This window comes from Chaetodon auriga, chromosome 3 (genome assembly GCF_051107435.1).
Source record: "Chaetodon auriga isolate fChaAug3 chromosome 3, fChaAug3.hap1, whole genome shotgun sequence".
Classification (NCBI taxonomy): Eukaryota; Metazoa; Chordata; class Actinopteri; order Chaetodontiformes; family Chaetodontidae; genus Chaetodon; species Chaetodon auriga.
The window spans coordinates 26360012-26372783 of NC_135076.1; the positions used below are offsets into that span (position 1 = coordinate 26360012).

Sequence of the window (12772 nt, forward strand, 5' to 3'; positions counted from 1 at the left end):
TGTATAATGATCATTTGTAGAATAATTACCTCGGGGTACGTGATAACTATTGCAGTAATACATTGCTATCATTCTATTTGATTTCACATATTAATGTTGCTCATTTTACACCCAAGTGTGTCATTCAATCCAATTTTGATGCAACCTTGTTTTTTATAATTGACTTCTCCCTGTTCATTTCGTATCTGGTCACATCTCATCATGCAGTGTTTAGACTGTAATTATTTTAGTTTTGCTCTGGTCCATGAATGTGTTGTTGTAATACTCGTGTGTAGCTCACAGACATGCATGAAATAACGGATCAATGGCTCCTCTCTGGTCATTGTATGAGCTGGTCTCTTCAGTTGTTATTGATGGTGTATGATGTAATTTGTCACTGTTTATTTGTTTGATTGATTATCATCTTTTCATACAGTATTTGCTTTCCACTCCCACAGCTATTTTTTCTTTTCTTCACCTCATACACCATCTACTGCAGGGCTGCACTTTTCTCTTATGCTTTATGTAATTCTTTGAGAACTGAAACAATGATTAAAACGAACAAAAGCTGGGATATTGAATGGAGAGCCAAGCCTCTATTTAGAAAAATGTAGCCTATATTTTTAGAAGTGAGTGATACATTTCATTGATTCATTGATTGATGATCTATTTTCTTGCAGAGTTTCACAGGCAGTGCGCTAGCCGCTCTAGTGAAGGGGCTGCCGGAGGCTCTGCAGAGGCAGTATGAGTACGAGGACCCCATTGTGAGGGGAGGGAAGCAGCTGCTTCACAGTCCATTTTTCAAGGTGTGCTCACAGTTGTTTCCTTACCAACACATTAGCACCAATGCTTGAGAGTGTGATGGATTTCTACAGATCATTAGATGCAGTTTTCTTGCAGAGGCTAATTTTAACATTTTGTTTAGGTCTTGGTCGCTCTAGCCTGCGATCTTGAGCTTGATACCTTACCCTGCTGTGCCGAGACCCATAAGTGGGCCTGGTTCCGCAGATACTGCACAGCCTCCAGAGTCGCTGTGGCTCTCGACAAGAGGACGTCTCTACCAAGACCCTTCCTGGATGAGGTGAGTGTGCCAGGCTGTGCTGTCTGTGCCAGCCTTCACTTTTCTTCATCACACTTTGTCATGAGTTTGTTCTTAATCCGTTTCCTCCAATTATTCCTGTCCCTTTGAAGGTCACAAAGAAAGTTCGCGAGCTTATGGCCGATCACGAGAGCATGAACGGCCTCCACGAGAGTCACGACTTGTTCAAGCGCGAGCACGACGAGCAGCTCGTACAGTGGATGAACCGCCGACCGGATGACTGGACCCTCTCCGCCGGGGGGAGTGGCACCATCTACGGCTGGGGCCACAACCACAGAGGTCAGCTGGGGGGCATTGAGGGGGCGAAGGTCAAAGTGCCCACTCCCACCGAAGCCCTCGCCACACTCCGGCCTGTGCAGCTTATCGGCGGGGAGCAGACTCTGTTTGCTGTCACTGCTGATGGAAAGGTATTTAACAACCTGTGTAGGCTGCACGCTGCTCCTTCTCTGGCTGTAGCACATTCTGGAAAGAGTATTGCTCAACAATGTCAATCGGATGACTTCCAGGAAAATGTAATATTGCCAGACTAAAATATGTTGTCTTGATCCTCAGCTGTATGCGACAGGATATGGAGCTGGAGGCAGATTGGGTATTGGAGGCACGGAGTCCGTGTCCACTCCCACTTTACTGGAGTCCATCCAACACGTCTTCATCAGGAAAGTGGCTGTAAACTCTGGAGGGAAGCATTGCCTGGCGCTGTCCTCTGAGGGAGAAGTCTACTCGTGGGGAGAGGCTGAGGATGGAAAACTCGGCCATGGGAACAGAAGGTCGAGATCTGACACTTTTCATTCACAAGTTTCTGTTCATAACACACAGAATAATAATAATACAAATCATGTCGCTGCAAGAGTGAAGACAGTAAAGTGTATTTCTGGTAACTGTGATTCCTCCTGACTTCAGTCCCTGTGACCGTCCTCGTGTGATCGAGTCCCTGAGGGGAGTGGAAGTGGTTGACATCGCAGCAGGAGGGGCACACAGTGCCTGCATCACTGCCAGTGGAGAGCTCTTCACCTGGGGAAAGGGTCGCTATGGACGGCTGGGTCATGGAGACAGTGAGGACCAGCTCAAACCCAAGCTGGTCAGTGGTCATTTAGCTCAGCTTCTCACACGACTTAAGATACCGTGCTGTATACATGTGGTGCACTCAAGGTTTGTCAATTCACAGAAGAGGCTAAAAAAAAAAGTATCAACCTGAAATGTTTGGACAGGAATCAAACAGTTTACTCGGCCTCACTCCGACAAGGTTTCCCACACAATCACAGTGAGGTAAAGCTGATGTTGGTGTCTGTGCGGTTTATCCAGGTGGATGCACTACAGGGTCACAGGGTCATTGATGTAGCCTGCGGCAGCGGGGACGCCCAGACACTGTGTCTAACAGATGATGACATGGTCTGGTCTTGGGGAGACGGGGACTACGGCAAATTGGGCCGGGGAGGCAGCGATGGCTGCAAAATCCCCATGAAGGTAAGACAGTTTACACAGCAGAGTGCACTGGAGGTCAGCAGCAGCAGCATGTTATATTTCTCTCTTTAGCTATTTTACACGAGAAGAGACCAGAGTAGGTTGAAAACGACAAGCTAAGCTTCAGATGAGTTTTCTGTTTCTTGTAAGATCAGTAGCCACAATTGCTAGCTTAAAAACGTAAGCCTAGGCAGACAGAAGTCAAAGGAATAGCTTGAATAACTCACTTCCTTGCTTGAAGCTGATGAGAAAATCAGCACCTTTGTGACTAATAAGAAGCTAAGAATATGCATGCTAATAAGTGCGTAGTTAATGGTGAGTATATGCACCTTAACTTTAAGTGTTGCCGTGTTTGTAACATCCATCTGGTTCAGATGACTCAGTGAGTGCTGTGATGAACAATGTGTTCAGACAGAAAAGTTAAATTAACTCTTACACAGTCAGAACTCTGCACACTTCTCATTTACATTTCTGTTTTTAAGTCCTAAGATTAGTCTGCGCTTTGTGGTGGGATGAGTGACATAATCTAAGAGATCTGATGTGTTCTTCATGATGGTCCATCAAATGACTGATGAATTGATTTCTTGCTCTCAGATTGACTCTCTCACCGGCCTCGGAGTGGTCAAAGTGGAGTGTGGCTCTCAGTTTTCTGTGGCTCTCACCAAGTCTGGGGCCGTGTACACATGGTATGTACAGCACAGCACAGAGTAGGGGTGTCATGACCTGTTGTGTCGCTGCTGTTGTTAGAGGTGACATGGCTCAGTTTTGTACGTATCATGTGATTCCTAGGGGGAAAGGGGATTATCACCGGCTGGGCCACGGCTCTGACGACCACGTCCGACGACCCAGACAGGTTCAGGGGCTGCAGGGGAAGAAGGTCATTGCCATTGCCACGGGGTCACTGCACTGTGTGTGCTGCACAGAGGATGGTAGGATTGACCAAAGTCCTCTTTGCCATCTTGCCATTTGGTATCATTGAGCCCCAACAGTCTGGTTGGATCTCACAGAGAGCTTTGCTGTTGTTTTTGGCTCAGGAGAAGTGTACACATGGGGTGACAACGATGAAGGCCAACTTGGAGACGGGACCACGAACGCCATCCAGAGGCCACGGCTGGTGGCTGCACTGCAGGGCAAGAAAATCAACAGGGTGGCCTGTGGTTCAGCTCACACCCTCGCCTGGTCCACCAGCAAGCCCACCAATGCCGGGAAACTGCCTGCACAGGTTCAAGCTTCATTCTTTGTGCATCGGAAAAATGAGTTCTCTGTCCACATGTTCCAGTAGATGGCAGTAAAGCTTTGCAGACAGAAGCATCATCCAAACAAAGTCGCTTGCAGACCTTCAGATGCTGTTCATGCTGTTAACCTGACTGTCTGTGTGGTGTGTTGAAGGTTCCTATGGAGTACAACCACCTGCAGGAGATCCCCATCATGGCCCTGAGGAACAGGCTGCTGCTGCTGCATCATATCTCAGAGCTCTTCTGCCCGTGTATACCCATGTTTGACCTGGAGGGTCGACTGGGCCAGACCGGCCACGGACCCTCAGTGGGCTTCGACACGCTCAGGGGCATCCTCATCTCCCAGGGGAAGGTGAGATACCGTTTCTCTGAATCAGAGAAAGAAATATATAACATGGAAACAGCTGTGTTTACAGCTAAAATTCAACAGTGTAACACTGCATGTCTGAGACAAAAACAGGAGAAACATTAATTTTGTCTGAACAGGAAGCAGCTTTCAGGAAGGTGGTTCAAGCCACGATGGTGAGGGACAGGCAGCACGGACCTGTGGTGGAGCTCAACAGGATTCAGGTACAGCAGGAAAAACATGCACACAGCACAGTTTTAACATCTGCATGCACAATCTGTTTCACAATCACTTTGATCTTTCTTCAAGTCTCCTGCTCCCCCTACTGTAGTTCCTCCCCCCTCCACCACCTCCTCCTCCTCCTCTCACGGGGAGGCTGTGTTCCAGACAGGCTCCTGAGCATTACATGTGATGTCTTTCATAAGGGGATTTTTCTGTGGTGTGTGTGATTCCTGCTCCAGTCTGTCTGCTGGAGTTCCTGGACTGAGTTTTGTACTTTACTCCACAAACAGTGTCGGTTTGGGCCACTGCCTCTCCACACAAGCCCCCCACGTAGCTCTGGCTGTGGTTGTATCCGTGGTGCAGAGAGCTGTCATATCCAGGAATTCATGCCTATCACCACTTCCTCTCTATCTCGCAGGAAGTTATTAAGCACAGAAGAGAAACAATCTTTTTTTATCTTCTTCACCCTGCAGGTGAAGCGTTCCCGTAGCAAAGGGGGTCTGGCAGGTCCCGACGGAACCAAGTCTGTGTTTGGTCAGATGTGTGCCAAAATGAGTTCGTTCAGCCCGGACAGCCTGCTGCTCCCTCATCGAGTGTGGAAGGTCAAATTTGTGGGTAGGTGCTGCGCTGTCACGTCCACCCCTCGCCCAAATGACGTATTATTCTCTAAGCGGTACGTTTAATTATCAACAACACGGGGCATGTGCGCGCTCCTCACCCTGTCTGATTTCCTCAGGGGAGTCTGTGGATGACTGCGGTGGTGGTTACAGCGAGTCCATTGCTGAAATGTGCGAGGAGCTGCAGAATGCCTTGACTCCACTGCTCATCGTCACCCCCAACGGCCGCGACGAGTCGGGCGCCAACAGGGACTGTTTCCTGCTCAACCCCGCAGCCAAGTCCCCTCTTCACATGAGCATGTTCCGCTTCCTAGGTATAATCCACTTAATCTCCCAGTGAGGTCTTCTGGGGTGTTAATCCTAGATAAACAAAAACTGAAAATATGCATGTTTATTTTACAAATTTACAAAATGCTTCAAGTGCATTTTCACTGATAATACCCGGCCGAACTGCTCAGCATGCTTCACTTCATGTCGATGTTCCTGCTGTTTGCTGCAAACATTTTGTTCAGCACAGTGATGCCTGTTGAGTTTTGGTCTGTGCATAAAGCGCTCTGCCTTGCTGTGTCTGCAGGAGTGCTCTTGGGCATTGCAATCCGGACCGGAAGCCCTCTTAGTCTGAACCTGGCAGAGCCGGTGTGGAAACAGCTGGCAGGCATGAACCTGACCATCGCTGACCTCAGTGAGGTACGTACAGAGCAGGGCTCTCGTGTGGATGCTCGACACGCTGCTGGTGATTGAGTGTGAAGATGGAACTTAATCAAACGCAGGGCCTCATGTAAGAAGCACTCGTCCAAACAAATCTGTTCTCAAGTGATTTAAGAGAACTTTTTCACCAATGTTCTCAGAGAATTTTCAGCACAAACAAAATTCATCAGTGGTCCAGACCCGTTGTATGAGTCATTAACAGATATTCCCCCCAGCAGTGAAAAACACTTGATTAATTTAAGAGTTAGATTGCCTTAATGTGAAATGAATTTGAAGTTTAATGATGACAAACTCAAGAGTCTGTGCACTTGGGCAGAAAATACTATTCAATGCATTTTTAGCATTTATTTTAGATTTTATAGGCATATTTTGATAAATCCTGGTTCCACGGCTGTGTCCTGTTATACGTCTTGCCTTGCTGGAATTAAGAATTGGATTTCTAAAATTTCCCTGAATTTTAATAACAAGGACTCCTCCTGACCTCAGCGCAGCATGATCAATAATATCTATCTATCATTTACTAATGCTATAAAGAAGCCTGTGATCTTGGTGTCATGTCTGTGTTTCAATGCTCAGGTTATTTAAATGGTTTGGTCTTTCCCTCATTGGTTTACTGAGATGTTTTTAGCAGCTAACATCATGTCCAACCATCCTTTCTTCATACGTCAATGGGAGTTTTGGGTCTCCTGTACGGCTGCTGACGCTTCTGAATTTTTAATGTTTTCATCAGCTGATTTCTGACAGCAGAACATGAAGCTCTACGCTGTGAATTTTTTCTTTTTTTACTCCTGGGCAACATTTTTGAAACTTGCCCACAAACAGATATCGTTATATAGCAATTTCGGGGTGTCAATTATGCTAATGAAGTGCTCCTACTCAAGAACAGGCTGACAGAACACAGAGTTTGTGCCGTTAAGACAGTTTGGTGAATCTGATATCAACAAACCTCACAAAGTTTTAGAATAAGAGTGTGAAAATGTTCTGGCATGAGGCTTATTGTTAAATGACGAGCACCTCGGTGTTCTACATTTGTTTTACATTCTGTACCCTCGCTCGCTTGTCACACAGTGTTACATAACATTTCAAACCCTTATGATCTGCATTACAACCAACCAAAGAACACATTCCTATACATTCCTTCTAGGATTAAACCTTAAGCCTATCAGCTCCCTGCTCCCCTGAGCTCGACAGTAAGAAACATGTCTGAACTCATACTGTACCTGCTCTTCAGAAAGGTTAAAATCTATAATTAATGTTAGCAAAAAGCTGTGAGCCACAATCTCAGCTTTTGTTGGAGAGATGGCGTGAGCCCACTCCTGCCCTCACGCTGTGATCATGAGCTCCTGAGCGGTCTTTGGGAGAATACTGGAGTGGAAAAAAAAGACCATTTTCCTTCACAAAGCTGCCCTTGTTTTGCGGTTTTGCCCTTGAGATATTAGAAAGGTTGGATGGGAAATGAATCCAGCACAAGACTCAAGAAAAAGTGGATCACTGTGAAGCTCACCGGAACTGTGGTGTGAGCATGAGTGCACATAAATATGCATACAGATGAATGTGTGAACCAGGTGAGGTTAGAGGTTATGGAGACAAATGATGGTGATCTGCTTTGTATCTCCCAGGTTGATAAGGACTTTATTCCCGGCTTGATGTACATCCGGGACAACGAGGCCACAGCTGAGGAGTTCGAGGCCATGACTCTTCCCTTCACGGTGCCCAACGCCAGCGGCCAGGATATCCAGCTCAGCTCCAAGTACTCCCACATCACCCTGGAGAACCGCGCCGAATACGTTCGCCTGGCGATTAACTACAGGTGAGGAAACCAGCCGAATGAACGAGGTTTACTCCTTCCAGTGCGCGCTTGTGTTAACCTTTGTTTTTTTTTTTCCTCCTCTCTTCAGGCTCCATGAGTTTGATGAGCAGGTCTCTGCAGTGCGTGAGGGAATGGCTCGAGTAGTCCCAGTCCCCTTGCTGTCGCTCTTCACTGGTTACGAACTGGAAACTATGGTCAGTGAGAGCTGGTTTTAAGGTTGAGACTTTGCCTCCGTCCTCAGGTGTCAGGCTGGTTTGACAGTGAACGTTTCTTCTCCTCAGGTGTGCGGAAGCCCGGACATCCCTCTCCACCTGTTGAAGTCGGTGGCCACGTACAAAGGAGTGGAGCCGACGTCGCCGCTCATCCAGTGGTTCTGGGAGGTGATGGAGTCCTTCTCCAACACAGAGAGGTCGCTTTTCCTGAGGTTCGTCTGGGGTCGCACGCGCCTGCCTCGCACCATCGCTGACTTCCGTGGGCGGGATTTTGTCGTGCAGGTAAGAAAGTGAAAGTCTGACTGCAGCCCCTCTTGAAAAGTCAGTTTCCAGAGAAAAAAAGCCTTTGATTTAATTCTGCTTTCAGCAGAAATGTTGGCTATAAAAAGTTTCAGTATGCAACTGTGTCCACTTTTAACTAAAACTGGGTTTGCAGTGACAGTCAACACCATCAAACATGCTGCATCACTGCTGTTAGCTACAGTAGCTACGACGCTCGGTGGTGGATTTTAACAAAAATGCTTTGGCTGATACGATAGTTTAACAGGCATTAAACTGAATTCTATGTGAGATTTAAAAGGTTGCCAGGCAACTAGCGGAGACTTCATGTCACTGCAGCCATCCAGGAAATGGCTCAGCACAACTTGTCATTCATACACAGCGAAGCCTCTTCACAGACAAGTATGAATCCAGCTCTATATTCACCCGACTGGAGATCTAATAAGACCTTCTCCATCCCCAGGTGCTGGATAAGTACAACCCCCCTGACCACTTCCTGCCAGAGTCCTACACGTGTTTCTTCCTGCTGAAGCTGCCCAGGTACTCGTGTAAACAGGTGCTGGAGGAGAAACTGAAATACGCCATTCACTTCTGCAAGTCCATCGACACTGACGACTACGCCCGCATCGCCCTGTCCGGCGAGCCCGCCGCTGACGACAGCAGCGAAGACTCGGACAATGAAGACGCCGACTCCTTCGCTTCAGACTCCACCCAGGACTACTTAACGGGACACTGAACATTAGCGCAAGGACGAGCAAGGACTGCATTAACCTCACCTATTAACACACACGTTCATACAGGCATTCTGCTAAGACACAAACGTCTGTGGGGGAAAAATGTGCAATGAGCTTTAAAAGCATTATAAGCTAAAGAGAGGAACAAACACAGGTTTGCTCGGATTTAGTTTCTTTAAAATAAGATGGGGTGATCAGCTGCACATGTAATTGTTGTGTTACATGGGAATTATGTATATTGTTACAGTTAAAAAATGGCTCCAGCCTAGCACTGTGGTAGATTTCTCCCCCTGGTTTGTGTGAATTACCTTTCCCTAGTTTGTAAATAGAAATTGATGTGCAACAAAACAGTAGTATTACTTTTTGTTTCTTGGTAATAGCCATGTTTCTTTATAAAAAAAAACAAAAAAACATTTTTAACTTAAAAAAAGTCAGTGTTTCTCACTCGGCTCACGTCAGTCGGAGCCCACTGAAGGGTCATTTTAAGATTCCTGTATTTACCCCCCTCCCTCCACCATGTTTGTGCACTGTCTCCTCAAAGAATGTATATAATATGATTGTGCCATGTATTCACAGAAGGTCTCATTCCTGCATATTCAATGTTAATACATTTCTGTTAATAAATTCAAGTGAAAACAGGCTAAAGTCTTCATTGTGATGGTTTAGTGAAAGCAATGGAACATTTCGGTGCCTTTGAGAGGCGTTCACTGACCGTGATCCTGTGTGTGTTGCTGCAGCCGGATCCGAGAGGGTTTTTAGAAAAACAAGTGAAACACAGATTGATAAAAGCAGTCTTTCAAAATGACATCGACTTCCTGGATTTTTGTGCTCTATGAATCATCATCAGACGTTGTAGTGTGGATTAAGGTTACTGTTTGGAAAGGGTTAACAGGCTGCTCTAAAAAAAAACCACTGTATTGAATTTTTTCCAAACTCGGTCAGAGGATCATTTCGGCTTTATTTCTCTCTTCACCGGGCGGAGCTTTAGCCAAAATTAAATCAGATTTTCCTTGCAGTTCTTGAAGAATCCCTGTTAATAAACGGTACAAAGGTTGCAGCAGGATGGCGGAGTGTTATCTTGACATCACTGTTAACCCTGCAGCTCTGTGGGATTAAAGAAATCTCCCATAATTACCTCCGTAATGAGCTGTTGTCAGCTGTGCTAGAGCATCGTGAGGGGCTGCGCCTCCCTCACGTGCTGGGAAAAAAAAGGTGATGTGAACGGGGGGCTCTTAAGACCCCCACTCACTCGTGCACAGGCTTCACGACACATTCCTCCTCTGGCTGGAGGACACTCCCTCGAGGGTGTGTTGTCTACGTCCACTTCTAGTAAATTCACGCGTAGTTCAAAGACATGAGGAAAAAACCCTCTCTGTTTTATGAGGGCTTGATTTGGCTTAAAAATCATTAGCATTCTTTGTAGACTTAGTGCTTTTTCTCAGTAATAATCACAAAGTACGTTATGCTGGTGGGAGTCAGGTGCTTCTCAACACAGTGAGGGAGGGAGGAGAGTGGAGGCGAGGAATGAACGGCCTCCTTCTTCTGTGGTTATGTGTTACACAGACTGTTACATAAACGACGACTGGTAGAAACCAAGAAACTCAGATTTCAGTTCATTTTTACAGATTTTTCATTGATTAATTTGGAGTCTGTGCACTCTAATTCAGAACTTTACTCGTGAAAAGGCCCTGAAAATATGTTTTCTCAATCACCTTCACACAAAATCTTCTGTGAGTTAGAAAGATTTACGTTATTTCACAGGAGAGATTTGTGGTTTGAAGTGGGCGTGTATGTCTCTGCATACATACAGTACGGTCATGTGGGTGGTGTTACATGTGAAGGGTGGAGGTAACAAAAGCCGATGGATAAAAATGGAGGTGATGAAAATGTATCACTGATACATTTAAAGCCGATTTGATTAAAACTTTGGTGACATGATGACAACAGAGCCATGTTTCATCATTTCCTGTCTTTCATTATTTATCATTCACAACACAAAATCTCCATTCATCATTTACAGAAAGTGGCCTCAAGGGAGAGAGCAATAAAACTGGGCTGATAACTGGTCTGTGTTACTGTCCACCAGTCATCATTCACAACACCCAACTGGCATTTCTAGCAAACCAATGCCAAAAAATGCCAATCAAAAACTGACTCAAGTGACATCACTCGAGGACGTTTATCAGATTTCTCTCCCTCTGGAGCCACAAAAGGCTCAATGCAAATTAAATCTCTTACGTAGTTCCAGTTTAAGATACTGGTGATCGCCTGAGATGCTCTTATAAACATGCAGCATGGAAGTTTACTAATAAATAATAATAATAATAATAATAATACTTTTAATAGATATTTAATATGTTTGAATAATGCTAAAAAGGGTCATATTACAGTGTGTAGGTAATGAACACATGCACATTTTAACATGAAACCTGAAATCTTCTTGTTGAATTTATGAACAGTGTGAGAGTCTGTATATATTTCAATGTCTGAACTACTAAATATGACTTCATTATAAAATAAAAGTCACTAGTCAGCGTCCTCTAATCCTGGTTTAAAAGTCATGTTAAGCTGTTCAACGTGTCAGCAGGAGTCTGAGGCCGCTGCACTCGATCACATGCAGGAGGGACGCTGCTCACCTCGGGATGGTTTAACCCGGCCGACAGACAGACCGACAGAGAGACCGACAGAGAGACAGACAGAGGAGAGGAGGCAGCTCTGCGGGTCTGCAGCATGTGACTGCATGTGGGAGGTAGACAAAAGAGCATGATGGCCTTGTGTCTGCAACTTCAAAAAAAGCTCTTCCTCTTCTCTCTATTCATGCAGGCCCTGCTTTATCTGCACTGTAAATCATTAACTTGTGACTACTACTGACTACAACTACTGACCACCACTTCTACTCTAAATACACAAGTAGTGAGATGGTTGACGTACAGTATGCAGTTCTGCTGTCAGTCAGATAAATTATACTATTTGTTAGCCAATACTTTCCTCATTTATAAACTGAAGCTTCAGGCACTCATAAACGTTGGTTTGGGGCGGTGTGGATCGGTCAGGAGTACGGTTTAACCTGCATGATCAAAGTGTGCATAACTGCAGCCAGAACAATGAGGACCAGTGAAGCGTGTATGACCAGGACTAATTCCTGGAAAGAGTAAGAGAGTGACTGCGAGAGGTGGGATGGGCAATGAGACCCAAAACAGAGTATATTTAATGACTATTAGGGGCAGGTTTACACTGAGAGATGACGTTTAAAGCACCTGAACTGTTTCAAATCGTACGCATTTCTCTATTACATGAAATAAGCATGAAGAAAGAAACTTAGATTATGATTTTTTTTAAAGTGATTTACTCCCTATATGATCTACACAATAGTAACACTGAGCAGCATGCATACGCACGCACACACACGTGTCGAGTCAAACGACTGTAAGTCATTAGCGTCTCTAAACTGCAATGGAACAATGCATTGTGGGATTGTTAGCTGAAAGAACAGAGCAAGGCAGTGAGTGGAGAGTGGATACGACTACACACTGTCTACAGCCACGCCAGCACCGTGGTGCTTTGAGCTAAATGCTAACATCAACATGCTAACATGCTGAGGTTAGCAGGTGTAATGTTTATCATATCCGTCATCTTAGTTTAGTGTCTTAGCATGCTAACATTGAGAGTGACTCGGAATGACTTTGCCTCTACACGACTTTTCCTCTAGCGCCATCATCAGGTCAACATCATTATTTGCCCAATACTTAAAAAAAAAGTATGGCCTCAGGAGTTGAGTATGAACATTTAACTAATACGGTGGACATTACCTGCTAAACATTAGCATGCTAACATTATCCACCTCTTTTGTTGGTGTATCACTCAGTAATTTTGTTTAAACCAAGCTAATAATCACGGTCAGTGATGATTAATAAGGCTGATCAGCAAACATGCCAACCTCCAGACATCAGAGCCTGAACCAGGAGACCAGACCTAATCAGGGTATCTGAGGATCTCCCCACAGAAAGCTGCTAATTTCAGACTGTTTTCCTGCTTCCTAGTGAATTTATGGAGTCATTTTGTAGCAGAAG

At 45.3% G+C, this 12772-nt stretch overlaps 1 protein-coding gene across 2 annotated transcripts in view; it reads left to right on the plus strand.

The window, feature by feature from the left end:
- herc2 (HECT and RLD domain containing E3 ubiquitin protein ligase 2) overlaps window positions 1–9341 on the plus strand; it is a 37730-nt gene extending 28389 nt beyond the window's left edge. For both annotated transcript variants that reach the window (XM_076726566.1, XM_076726567.1), the window contains exons 74-91: window positions 660–785; window positions 905–1060; window positions 1171–1485; window positions 1631–1845; window positions 1979–2156; window positions 2381–2542; window positions 3134–3225; window positions 3329–3468; window positions 3574–3761; window positions 3929–4126; window positions 4261–4344; window positions 4816–4957; window positions 5079–5273; window positions 5534–5646; window positions 7287–7477; window positions 7566–7671; window positions 7759–7971; window positions 8432–9341. In XM_076726566.1, coding sequence (XP_076582681.1) covers window positions 660–785; window positions 905–1060; window positions 1171–1485; window positions 1631–1845; window positions 1979–2156; window positions 2381–2542; window positions 3134–3225; window positions 3329–3468; window positions 3574–3761; window positions 3929–4126; window positions 4261–4344; window positions 4816–4957; window positions 5079–5273; window positions 5534–5646; window positions 7287–7477; window positions 7566–7671; window positions 7759–7971; window positions 8432–8704 — 3087 coding nt within the window. In that variant the 3' untranslated portion in view covers window positions 8705–9341. The remainder of the gene's footprint in view (window positions 1–659; window positions 786–904; window positions 1061–1170; window positions 1486–1630; window positions 1846–1978; window positions 2157–2380; window positions 2543–3133; window positions 3226–3328; window positions 3469–3573; window positions 3762–3928; window positions 4127–4260; window positions 4345–4815; window positions 4958–5078; window positions 5274–5533; window positions 5647–7286; window positions 7478–7565; window positions 7672–7758; window positions 7972–8431) is intronic.
- Window positions 9342–12772: the final 3431 nt, after the last annotated feature.